This window comes from Calliphora vicina, chromosome 1 (genome assembly GCF_958450345.1).
Source record: "Calliphora vicina chromosome 1, idCalVici1.1, whole genome shotgun sequence".
NCBI lineage: Eukaryota > Metazoa > Arthropoda > Insecta > Diptera > Calliphoridae > Calliphora > Calliphora vicina.
The window spans coordinates 125,408,776-125,421,808 of record NC_088780.1 but is presented as its reverse complement, the minus strand read 5'-3'; the positions used below and the strand labels follow the sequence as shown (position 1 = coordinate 125,421,808).

Below are 13,033 nucleotides of genomic sequence, written 5' to 3'. Positions count from 1 at the left end.
TTTTCATGATCCTAAAAAATCAAAATTTTCACGGGTGTTTACTCACTATTGAGGCTGTGTGTATGTATTGAGCCATCAATGTTGTCAGACTTGTTTTCATTCATAAATATTCCTTTTTAGCATTATTCCAACGATTTTGAGACGAATTCGACATGTTTAACGTCATCTTAGTTTTTAAAAAAGCTGTCGATGTTGCCACTGTGTTGCCAATTTAGCCATTTTGTGGCTAAATTTAGATATTTCCACCCCCATCTTCTCAATCTCTGGTTATTTTTTATCGCGACGATAAACTGACAGTTCTCATACAAAAAAATGTTAATTGGAGGTTTATCGTTACGAAAAACGATAACCAGATATTGAGAAAATTTTTACGGCTAAATCAAAAATTGTATATTGATCGCAAATATTTGTTTGGTATTGAAAATGAGTAAAATTAGTTAAAAAAAAAAAAAGAATTGGTAGGAATATTATTACAAAAATTAACTAAATAGGTTGAACCAGTAAACAATAATGGATTCATACACATACAAATCCTTGGTACCTTCCACACATCCTTTACAATTGCTCTAGTTCTCAAATTATATCTTTAAATTTGTGTTAAATTTTTTATTATTTGCAACAAGGACGCATTCAAACTCCATATTGTATTAATGCCTGCGAAGACGTGTGTAATTTTTTGAAAATTTTGTTTACTGGACTTTATAAGACCCATTCGCCATATATTCAATTATGAAAATATTCACAGACTCTGAAGTTTTTGCAAAAGATTATTTGAAAATGTATAATTTTATGAATTCGCTCGTATTTGCCTGAATTCGCCACCGACACCACCTGGTATATAAATTCGCCTTGATGTTGTACAAAACATTTATATAGAAATTATCAACAACTATTGTAAATTCAGACAACTTATAACTCATACGACTGTACAACGTCAGTTGTAAATTGAACAATAGAGTTGAAATAATTCTATACAGGAACAAATCTGTGTTAACTTTTATAACATTTAAAATCTTCAACATTTTCAAAATCGATTTCATTTATGGAAATCGATTAATATTAAAATAAATAGGTATACTTTAAAATGTAGTTCAGTTTATTAAGGATAATTTATTAGGAAAGCAATAGCTTATCACAATTGTATTTATTTTGTTTTGAATATCACGCCTCGTATTTTTATCTTTTTTAATATCATCACAATTTATTTTTATCCTTGTACATACATATGTACATTTATCACATACATAAAGATTTATTTGTATTATTGTTTAATTGTAAATCTAATATTATCTCCTTTTAATCTATTTATATATGTATGTATGTAAAAAATATCACTCTTTTCTCTTTCTAACTATCTAACTAATCTTTACTTTCTATCTACTTTGCCAATTTGCCAATGTATGTATAATTGTAACTGTAATTTGAAAATTATTGTTGTATTTTGTTAATTTTACATTTTTATTTTTGTCTTTTATTTTTTGTATTGTCCTTTTTTCCTGTACCATATTTTCTGTTGGTGTTTCAACTTTTAGTTTGTATTGAAGTTTTAAAGCACGCTCCCAATTTGGGTATGAGGCACCGTAGAGATAGCATAAGTGGATTAAGTACCCATAGTCAACCGATGGTGTTTGGCAGTGCATTTGGTACACAAAGTCCAGCGCCATCATATCATTCAGGTGCGTTTCGATACAAAAGGGCCGCTATTTTAGTTTAAATCGTCGCAAATTAATATTGTATGTCAATGATTTTTATTTATAGGTGCCTATACACCCGGTATGATGACCGATGTTGTGCGTGAGGTTAAAGATGCGGCACGGGTAAGAGAAGATGCTCTATTGAATCGTGTTAAGGCCATGGTGGAGGAAAGACAATGGTCAATGAATGAATCAAATTTACGCATGATGCGCGATATAGAAGAATTAAAGGTAACTTAATTTATTAAATATGGAAATTAAATACAAAATATTCATAATTTATTTTTTATTGTATTTCAGTCACAAGTCCATCATTTACGTGTGGATCGAAAAGAAACCAACAAACGTCTTAATCATTTAGAGGCTGAAAATAAATACATGCGCCAAATGTTAGCCGCTCTTTATAACAATCGCAGTGTACCCGACATTATTTATGAAAATGAAACTTTGAGAACACGCAAATCTTTTCCCCACTCTCGCCGCACACAACAGACCCCTATGAATCTACATTATGGTACCATACATCATCAGCCAGCCACATCCTCATTAGATGAACAGGAAGAAGAACCTCTACACATAGTAGAAACGCCCTCCACTACTTCGACGGCCGATATTGCTTCGGTGACGGCCCAGCAAAGACCTCCTTCAGATCTGCGCAATTCATTTTCTAGTTCCGATGGTGGCAGCATTAATGGTGGTAATACTACGAATAAGGTTGGTCCTATTATGTCCCCACCAAATTTTGCTTTAGTCTCATCTCCGGCTGATGAGATTAAGCGAAAAAAAGATAAATCTATTAAGAAAATGTCATCGGAAGAGGGTGATAATGTGGATAGTGCAGCCGTTGCCACCATAACACCACAAGATTTAAGAAGAGAACTTAAGGAAGCTGTGGCCGCTCGCAAAGATGCGGACGAACGTATTATAGCGTGGGTTTAATTATACAAACATTTATTTTGTTTTTATTTTTCAATATTTTAAACATATGCATTATTTTTACAAAGAAAAACAAACTTTTATTAGCCACAACAGGAATTTTAAAATGTACATACATACAAACATACTTAGATTTAAATTATTATAAAATATGTAGAGGGGCTCTTGAGTTTTGAAAATGTACGCATTTGGTTTGTTCGTTTATAGCATTTACTATTTTTATTATCATTGAAAATTTGCAATACAAAAAGTAAACAAGATATTGGAAAATAGTAAGATAAAAAGAAATGTGTCCAATTTTATGTATACACAATGTCTGTTAATAAAGTGAAGATAGTGAACGGAAGATTAGCAAAAATCTTCATTTGACTGTTCTCAGCAATGGCGTAAAAACCAACTGCGCTCTCCCCTCCTAGATATATTAAAGTTGTGAGGTCAGATATACATATATTGTTTATATTTCGTTTTAATACGAGTAATACTTCTAAATCGTAAATTCTCTAAATTAGAATTTAAATTGCATACTTATAAGCAATTTCACATTCATAACAAAAATTCAGTCACAGAAAAATCATGTTACCTAATATAAAAAGAGATAGATTTTCTATGAATAACTGATTCATAATAAAATGTTTGCTGAACGGTAGAAATGGTAGATGTTTAAGTCCCTCTTTAATAAAAGTATATAGTTTAATTGATGAATTGTTTCAATGGCTTGGAAAATTAATATCTTAATTTCAATTAAACCCCTTATATTTCTCCAATTAAAGTTTTCGCCAGTAATAAGATTAGCCTAATATTTTATTTAACCAAATATTATAATAAATCCTTAGCTTAATTTAATTGTTTTTCCATTAATTATGTTTAGTTTCCTAACATTTGATCATGTATTAGTTAGAATTAACACAACAACAATGCAAAATGACTCACATTTAATTAACACTACAACACTTTAATCTAACATTTACATTAAAACGCATTATTTACTAAATAAATAATCCAGTACCATTTATAAAGGTGTCAATAAAAATTAATTTTACAGGAACTTCCGTTATGCTTCGGCAACACTTATACTGCTGCCAAAGCATTTTCAATAAACCATTCCCAAAGTGGTATAGTTTTTGTAAAGTAAGCGAATCACGCATTTTTGTAATTTAGAAAAATAGTTCATCGCCCAAATTTACTGAATATTCGATGGGCAAGCTGTAGTACTAAGTCCATGAAGCGATCATGAACTGCCGATAACCGCACAGTGGGGTCGATCTGAATATTCTAAACTACTGATCCGATTGCATAATAATTTGTGAACGAATTACAGAGTAGGACATATACTTTAAGTAATTTAAATTTGTTACCACCCTGTTAGAATACAAATTAAGATAATTTGTACAGCAAAACTTTGTAATAAAGCACGTGGGAAGGTTAAGAAATTCCCGTTTATTTCACTAAGTTATCTCTTATAATTAAAAAGATATTTAAATTTAAATTTTTTCATTATTTGGGGTTTCGCAAATATCTTTGGTAATAGATGTCCAAACATTATACTAAAAACATCCTCTGATATTTAATAAATTCGAAAATAAAACGTACATTATTTTTTTTCAAATCTCAATCCTGGTCCTGAAAAATAACACTGTGCGACAAAAAAATACCTGAGAATGATACTATTTTTCGGTAGGTGTTATCGAGCTTTTAACGTTACCCGTCAATAAAATTTTTGTAATTATCTATATCGATTTTAAAAAATTATGTAAAAATATTAAACTATTTTAAAAAAAAAAATCTTGAAGAAATATTAAAAACAATTACAAGCTCCATTTTTGTAGAAATTTAGCAATTTTTCAAACTCATTTCGAAACATTGATTATTTTTTACGACTAAGCGGATTGATATATTGCCAAAAAAAATGTTTACGTGTTATTTTCGAATTCATGAGATATAAGACGCTGTTTTTAGAAGAAAAACTTTCAATATTTAAAATTAAATTTCTTTTAAACTATAAGATAGTGAAATAAACAGGACTTCGACTTTTAATTTACTTACAAGTCTATGTCCTCTACGATTCGTTCATACATCATTTTGCAATGAGACCAGTAGTTTATAAGATTCAGATTTATTACCACTTTTTTACGATCGATCCAACTGTGCACCGTCTCATGTAAATTTATAAACGTTTAATTACTTAATTAATTTTCATATTTATGACACCATTATAAATGTAACTGTGAATAATATCATTAAAAAAATTACATAGATATGTAACTCACATAAATTCAAAAATTATTATTGTATTTTTGTGTTGTTTTGATCTCAATTTTAGACTTGAGAATTTGGTTAAAACTCTGCAAGTTAATACATCACATCCCCCATCCTCCAAGGCCACTGATAATCGACTGCAACAGCAACAACACCAAGAATTATCAAATGGTGATGGTGGAAATTATAACAAATTTGTTGGTGGTAGTAGTAGTAGTAGTGCTGGTGTTGGTAGTGGTGCTGGTGGTGAGGGAATTAAAAATACTAAACGTTCCACTACAAGTGCTGCATCTACCGCTACCGCTAATTCTAAACATAATCATAAATTGACAAAACAACAACAACAACAGTATAGTAATCATCATCAACAACAAAAACATCAATATAGTGGCACAAATAATTCTACTACGGCAACATCAACATCGGCAGAATATTCGCCAGTTAAATTAAGTGTAGCTGGTCCCATAACGGATTTATAGTTTAAAAATCCAAATCCCAAAACTAAAACCATAAAAAAACGCAAAAAACTGAATCAAGGACGAGGAAATATACGAATATCACACTTTTAAAAGCGAACAATAATATAATTTACGAGAAATGCAACGAAATTAAGTAAAAAAAAAATACAATTTAAAAGAATCAAACAAATGTGTTGATTGAAAGTGATTATGTAGTTATTAACATTTAAAAATAAATTGGAATGTTATTAATATTTATATTTTCTGTAATTTGTGTTTAACTCAACTTTAATAATTCTTTCTATATTTAAAATGTAACTAATTTTGTTCATTATTTTCATTTAAAAAAAGTTATAAATTCTTTAAATCATAAATATTTTACAAAAATATTGACTAAAATAAATTGTCTCTGTGTCAAAGTATTTAACATTTAAATAAAACTACTTTGAGAAAAAGTATTGCTGTTTTACTCTGTTCTTAATATAAAAATTAAACTAAATGTAACGTAATCAAAATATTTGAAACTAAGGCCAGTTTAATTGATGTGTAGTGTAGTTTATCGTTATCGTATCGAATATATTAAAAATAGTAATAGTTAATTTCGTATTTTAAATGATATTTCTTAAAAAGTAGAAAGTCATTCATATGCTGTTAAATTTATAAAGGTTTACATTTTTACCAATTTTAACATTAAAGTTATTATCATATAAAAATATTTACTAAAATACACTTCACTATTATCAAATATTGATGAAATAATAAAATATCGATTTTATGTATATTTTGAAAGGAATTTTCTATTTGTTGTCTTTAAAAATTGTATAGAAATAAGAGTGAATACTTAAAAGTGTAGTTAATATTTAATAATTTCGGTTTATTTAAAAATACATATTATCGCAGCGCCTTCAAAAAGATCTATGTAAAAGTAATTTTAAAGAAAAAATACGTATTCGACCATTTAAAAGCCTTATTAATCGTCCCTTTACACGCCAACAATTCTTCGTGTAAATTTATAGGTTTACAAATTATTTAAAAATATATTATTAGCTGTTTATTAGCTCTACTTAAACGTTGTTAACAAAACACATAGCTCTTTTTGTAGTAGCTGCCACGATATGTTTGCAAAATATATAAGAAATGTGTATTGGTTTGTATTTTATCAACAAAAAAAATAGTTATTAGAAATGTTCATTTACTATATACATATGTATAAAAAAACATACATACATATATTTATCATGTATTAATTATATTTTTAAGTGCCATTTTATTATAATAATAAATATTCATCAATATTTGTATTTCAAATAAAATACTATTCGGATTTTGTTTTAATAAACTAATAATTTTTAAAACCAGCATTTTTACAATTAATATTACAGTTAATAGAATAAAGATGATAGCGTACAACAAATATTTTTTTCTGGGTCATTAATAAAATCTATTACGAGAAAATTATGATGGTTTTTAAATGCAACCTTTCAGTTCATAGAGCGTCACGTTAGCTTTGTTAAAATTGACTAACATTTTCAGCACGAACCATGAAAAATGTCATGAAATTCAAAAGTTATAAAATGGCTGCCATCCAAAGTTTACAAGAAATCGATGAATTTTAAAACCGAACACAATACTAGCATATGGGCAATTCCATATCATCGTACGTGACATTTGTACGCTATAGAGTGGAATAGATTTTGCAAAAATAAGAGTATCTGAAAAATAATTTGGTCTTTATGTTCCATTCAGAGGGTACTATATTTCAAAATAATAAAAAGTTCATTCGAAATACTGTTGTTGTACGTGACATAAACGGAACTCATTTTGAGGTTCATGTAGAAATATGAGAAAATATTCGAATCGTGAGAGGCGTAAACGAAATATTTTTCCTTTACAATCCGTCATATTTAAATAAAAACAATCTTTGGATGATTTTATAATAAATAAAATTTAATATCGTACGTGACATACCGTACGTGACAGATTTTTATCTTATAATAAAACAATATACAATTTTTTCTGTCTTTTATTTTATGTTTAATATGTAACAAAATGAATTACAATTCAAAACAAAAAACATCCAGCTCTAAATAAAAAAACAGACAAAACTAAAATAACTCGCATGTACTCAATTTTGTACCCCACAATAACATTAGGGACGAATTGCATTTTTTAAAAAAATTTTCAAAATCCTTTATTACATAAATAAAATTTTACACGCACTGGCATATTTTCTATAAATTTTTCATTAACTTTTTTTGGAATACACCATGTTTCACCTTGGACCAATGCAAAGAATCAATGAAATAATGGGAAAAGAAAACCATCTGCGTATTTTGCAGACTCACCATACTGATTTTGTAGTCTCATCATCACGTTTTTGTATATAAAAGAGGAAATCCTGCAGAAGAAGTAATTTTTCAATAGGATAGTGACCCAATGCACACGTCAAAAATCGTAAAGAATGGTGTTCCTAGAAAAATTTCTTATTAATGCAGTTATCAGCTCAATGTCTTTAGTTCAATCCTATTGAGAATTTTTAGTGAATCATGAATTGGCGGTTGAAACAATACCGATTAACTCCTACCAATTTGTACGAGCTTTAACAGCGGATTGAGCACGAAAGAGAGAGTATTCCAAAAAAAGTTAATGAAAAATTGAAGTTCATTTCATACTATAAGCTAATTGGGAGCCTAGTTTTCGCCGAAATTTTTGCCTAAAATATACCTAAAACATTAAAAAATTATATATAATCAGTTTAAACTATTATTTTTTAAATAATAGTAATATGATCTAAATATGATCTAAATACTTTCACATAGTAACATTTTATTATTTTCTTCTATTCAAATCATCTTGAAAAAAAGTTTCAACGGTTTTTGTGTTTTCAGTCGTGTTAGCGATTCTCGTGGAATTGCCCATATACTATACAATAAAGTGGCTTCGTTTGTATGGAGGAAAAAAAATGTGCCGATGTTACCATTTCTCAAAATGTTTGTCCTGACGTCAGGATTTGATGATAAAAAGGTACATTTTTAAGGTTATTTTTCCCAAACTAAGCATATGAAATATTGGTAGCATGTTAAAGGTATCTGTATGGCGCTTTCAATGCTGTTTAATAGTTTTAGTGTAAGTCCAAAATTATTCGAACTTTTGCAATTTTAGCAAAAATTTTAAGTTTTTTTTAAATTTAATTAGTTTAAATTAATACGTTATAAGCCTCATATAAATTCACATAAAGGTTTTTCAAAATTCAATCTAGTTCGAAATTTATTTGAGTTTTTTAAAACTGATCGGGCTAATACCAGTACCGAAACTGAAACTTTTTTAAAGTAAAAATAAAGATGGTGAAATTTTAAAAGAGAAACAATTTTTGAATATGAAAAACTTATATTTTATAGTAAAATGTCTATGTATCCAGTAAAAACAGCGCCCTCAAAAAAGCTTTTCAGTACATCATGAAATAACAAAGTTAATGGAGTCCACAATGTTAATGTTCGATTTCAATCAAATAAATATTATTTTCTCGCAAAATCAGGTCCACGTGACAAATAGTAAATAATTAAGCAGAATTTAGGCATGAAATGTAATACAAAAGAATTCAAAAGCATCAAAATGTTAGTTTTAATAATTTACAAAACGAAAATAAAAAATACCTACATCACAAACTTTTTCAATTTCAAATCGTTTCGGTTTCGAATTTAGGCGTAATTGTTTGGTTAGGTTTCGGCCTGAAAACAATGTTTCGGTCGGACTCTTATTTTTTTTTTTTTTGCAGAATTACCGTTTTTGTGAATAGAACTTATAGCAAAGCCAATTCTGATCTCAAATTGACGTGAATGTGTACTTACGTTAATATTGCAATCTTCACAAATATTTTTGAGTTTTCATGTTTTTAGCATTTTACGAATAATTTACGAATTTATTTTAGATTTGTTGAATTTTACTTTGAACTATATGCATGTAGGCATTGTTACCTCTTTTTTGTAACGACATTCATAGCCGATGGACATATATCACAATTTAAACACTCGCTGCACTTGGGTTTAACTGGTGTACATATGGTCTGGCCAAAACCTACTAACAAATGATTAACTTCACTCCATAAATGCTGAGGTAACCAAGCTTCCAGAGCTAAACGCGTGTGCTCAGGTTCTTTCGTGGACTTTGGGAGCCAGCCTATACGATTAGAAATGCGATGAACATGCACATCAACTCCTATGCCAGTCACTTTATGCCAAGCCGTTGACATGCAAATGTGTGCCATTTTGGGACCAACACCCGGTAAGGACACCAGTTCTTTTACATTATTTGGTATATCGGAATTATATTTATCAACAAGTATTTTGGCGGTTTGTTGTAAATACTTAGCTTTATTCTAATAAAATAAAATTGTTATATTTGACTAATTTATCTACATATTGATTTACATAGACAACATACCTTGTAAAATGATACGGGATGTAATATATTTTCCAAAACATTTACTTTCATATTGCAAATAACTTCGGGTGTAAGATTGTGTTCTCTCAAACGCAACATGGCATGATAGGTGGTTTCATCTTTAGTTTGACTGGATAACATAAGAGCTACTAGTTTATGGAATCGTTGTGTCTGAAATAATTATACATAGGTATAATAATTTACACAAATTTGTGTATATACAATGAAAGAAGTAAATACTTTTTCATCGGCATTTTCGTCTGCACATTTATGACATCCCATGGTGTCGACTGGGGCTTTGTCATTGGATCGCATCTTGCGTATATTTTCCAACATTATTTCCCAATTAGCGGGTTCCCATCTTTCCTTTGACAATTCCTGTTTTATTTTTTTGCTACTACATGGTTCATCCTCTGCTTTAAGTGGAGATTTCGTTTTATTGGAGATTTTTGGAGCTTTAAGGGGGTTTGTTTTTAATACCTCTAAAGAGGATTTTGTAGCATCCATACATTCTATTTTAAGATTTCGAGTACTACGTTTCACTGTAGCCTCTTTAAAATATTCATTCTTTGTCAGCTCTGGTTTAATAGTTGAAGATCTATTTTTAAGTTTCTCCAATTTAGCCGGCACTTCCTTTTCTTTACTTTGGAGGATTCTATTAGGTTTTTCCTTATTTTTAATTTCGTTAAAAAATTGCGACTTATTTTCCTTTAAATTAAATGTATTCCATTTTTTATTTATTTTTAAATTTTACTTTTAAGTTTACAAACGTACAAGTTTACAAACTAAAAAACTTACCGCCTGTTCGACTTTCGTTTCTATCCTTTTTGGAATTTTTTTTCCACTTAACTTTATGGCCAATGTTTCTTTAACTTTTCTTTCACTACTCATTTTTCTAATGGAAAATTGTGTAAAGCTTTTAAACATAAAAAACTAATATAAAGTAATTAACCAACTTTTTTCGTATTTTCTTTGAAACAAATGAAGCGCATTAGGGATGGCAGACATGCTATAATTGTACTTTTTTTAGTACATTTAGACTTTACTGGTACCATAGTATCAACATTGCGTCTCCAACAGCGATAACTCTGATATAATAATGGATCTACAAATATACAAAATATTCTTCCGAACGAATTTATGTCAAACTCCATATATAAAAAATAAGTAACTTCGATTATATTTATTTCAATTCACCACTGCTATCACCTTGTTAAATTCACAATAAATGTTAGTATTAACAATTTTTTTTTGTAATAACATATAGAATTATTCAAAATAGAAATATTACTATTCCCGTATAACAACTTTTTGAGAAATATTACTGTCCAGCAAATTTCAGTAAAAAAAGAGCATGTTCATTTCCTAGTTAGTATAAAATCACTAAAGCATACAAACTTGGGTTCTAAAGTTTAGTATTTGTTGCTGCGACACAGTCACCTAATAATATGCCTTTTCAGCGAAATCTTTACTACCGGACCACCATTTATTCGAAAATTAAAAAAATAAAATTTACGACAGGTCATGACACTACAATACAAGGTACACTCAGTAGAAAATAAATTCTCAATTATAAATTCCTGTAACGTCAAACAAAAGAAAATATGAAAAAAATCAAAGTTTGACGTTATAGGGGTAAATATTGAAAACTCTCACTAGTGATTCTACCTTCTACAATTGTTGTATCATGCGACAGGTTTTATAATAAAAATCACCTTTAGATTATCACTTACATATGTTTTAAACTTTCTGGCAACGCTGATTTTAAAATCAATACTTTAGCAAAGCATTTATTGAACATACTGCACTGAAAGCATATACAAATGTACACAATAAAAGTCAAGTGAAAAGAAATTGTGAAAAAACAGTGAATCCAGACAATTGTAGAAAAAAAAAATATTACTTTGCCAATAAAATATATAAAAATTAGTTTTTTAAATGCAATAATCTGTTATAGTGAAAAGATTTAAAGTTCATTTTATTAATAGTTTATGGAATTTAATTAAAAGAGTGAATAAATCCAATAATACAAAAGACCAAAGCAAAGTTAACACAAACAATAGAAAAATCGGTAAAATGGCCACCACTGCTGATTTGCCAAGCTCCAATGAACGACACTATTACGCCAAATTGGAGGCTATAAAGGATATACGCGATAAAACTGTATCATTAGAGAAATTAAAAGTACGCATTATTAAGGAGGTAAAGTTGAGTGATGATGAGGATAAATGCCTGGATGAATATCGCAAAGAATTAGAACATTTGCTGGAAGAGAAGATGTCGCATGTTGAAGAATTGCGTCAAATACATGCTGACATCAATGACATGGAAAATGTAATTAAACAAACAAAAGAAAATCAAACGCGTTCCGTAGATATGGCTAATCGACACTATGAGGAATATTTGGCCTTAAAGTATCAAATAGATCATATGCGACGTGACTACTTGGGCTTAAGTCCGCTAAGAGATTTGCATGAAGAGGAAGGTAGTCCTATATCGAAAGATCGTTTTCCAACCAACTTTTTAAAAGTAGCCGCTCAAAGTGCAGCCGCGGCAGCAGCTGCTTCGTCAAATCAAGCCTCTTCATTGGCTAGACCCCATCCCAGACATCCATTGATGCCCGAAGCGACTGTCACCGCATTGCCGCCTTCAGCACCAAATAGTGTGGGCGCTAATCCAGGAGCGCCACCCACTGGAGGTCATGCTTTTATGCCACCTGCTCCTCCGGGCTCCGGAACAAATGCTTCTTCCGCTGTACGTTTGGGTAAAGGAGATTTTTCAGCACCACCTCCTCCACCACCTCCCTCCAGTCGTCTGCAACAAGCTCCTTCCATAGGATTAGGACATCATCCTACTTTTCGCTCCGATTTCAATGTCAACTTAAGACAACAGCCGCCTCCCATGAAATCGTGTCTTTCATGCCATCAACAAATACATCGTAATGCTCCCATTTGCCCATTATGTAAAGCTAAGTCTCGTTCTCGTAATCCCAAGAAACCAAAAAAGAAAAATAATTAATTTGTAGTTTTACAGGCAAAGAAGGAACGGTTGTGTGCTTAATGATAGCAGTGTTATACCTATGATAATAAATATTTATGAATTAGTTATCAAATTGAATGTGGATTACTATGCCTGGGATAACAAACTTCTAAAGTTCATTTTTATACCCATCATAATAAGCGATAAATTTCCGCAATATGCGTTCTATGCTTTATAAAGCATAAATGTCCATATGTATCAGAATCGTAA

At 29.9% G+C, this 13,033-nt stretch overlaps 3 protein-coding genes across 4 annotated transcripts in view; 2 read left to right on the top strand and 1 right to left on the bottom strand.

The window, feature by feature from the left end:
* LOC135963776 (probable basic-leucine zipper transcription factor J) overlaps window positions 1-6,659 on the top strand; it is a 51,002-nt gene extending 44,343 nt beyond the window's left edge. Inside the window, exons 6-9 of one of the 2 annotated variants that reach the window (XM_065515753.1) lie at window positions 1,545-1,676; window positions 1,759-1,925; window positions 1,995-2,623; window positions 4,951-6,659. In XM_065515753.1, coding sequence (XP_065371825.1) covers window positions 1,545-1,676; window positions 1,759-1,925; window positions 1,995-2,623; window positions 4,951-5,365 — 1,343 coding nt within the window. In that variant the 3' untranslated portion in view covers window positions 5,366-6,659. Of the gene's footprint in view, window positions 1-1,532; window positions 1,677-1,758; window positions 1,926-1,994; window positions 2,624-4,950 lie in introns of both variants that reach the window. The other variant, XM_065515752.1, reaches the window with a different exon arrangement.
* Window positions 6,660-9,266: 2,607 nt separating this feature from the next.
* On the bottom strand, window positions 9,267-10,749 carry Nthl1 (Nth-like DNA glycosylase 1). Its single transcript, XM_065515749.1, has 4 exons — window positions 10,583-10,749; window positions 10,025-10,492; window positions 9,785-9,955; window positions 9,267-9,719 (listed from the first exon to the last, which is right to left on the bottom strand). Exons 1-4 carry the CDS (start codon window positions 10,709-10,711, stop codon window positions 9,315-9,317), a joined length of 1,173 nt encoding a protein of 390 aa, XP_065371821.1. The 5' UTR covers window positions 10,712-10,749; the 3' UTR covers window positions 9,267-9,314.
* A 969-nt stretch (window positions 10,750-11,718) lies between these two features.
* Window positions 11,719-12,961, top strand: LOC135963774 (zinc finger C4H2 domain-containing protein). Its single transcript, XM_065515750.1, has one exon. The coding sequence runs from the start codon at window positions 11,861-11,863 to the stop codon at window positions 12,800-12,802; it is 942 nt and encodes a 313-aa protein (XP_065371822.1). The 5' UTR covers window positions 11,719-11,860; the 3' UTR covers window positions 12,803-12,961.
* The last annotated feature ends 72 nt before the right edge of the window (window positions 12,962-13,033 follow it).

Bases quoted from the DNA above. Each gene is read 5' to 3' on its own strand.
- Nthl1 (XM_065515749.1), bottom strand. From the start codon at position 10,711: ATGTTTAAAAGCTTTACACAATTTTCCATTAGAAAAATGAGTAGTGAA. The intron at 10,493-10,582 runs GTAAGTTTTTTA...TTTAATTTAAAG, and splicing joins AAACGAAAGTCGAACAGGCG to GAAAATAAGTCGCAATTTTT. The intron at 9,956-10,024 runs GTATTTACTTCT...TAATTATTTCAG, and splicing joins ACGAAAATGCCGATGAAAAA to ACACAACGATTCCATAAACT.
- LOC135963774 (XM_065515750.1), top strand. From the start codon at position 11,861: ATGGCCACCACTGCTGATTTGCCAAGCTCCAATGAACGACACTATTAC.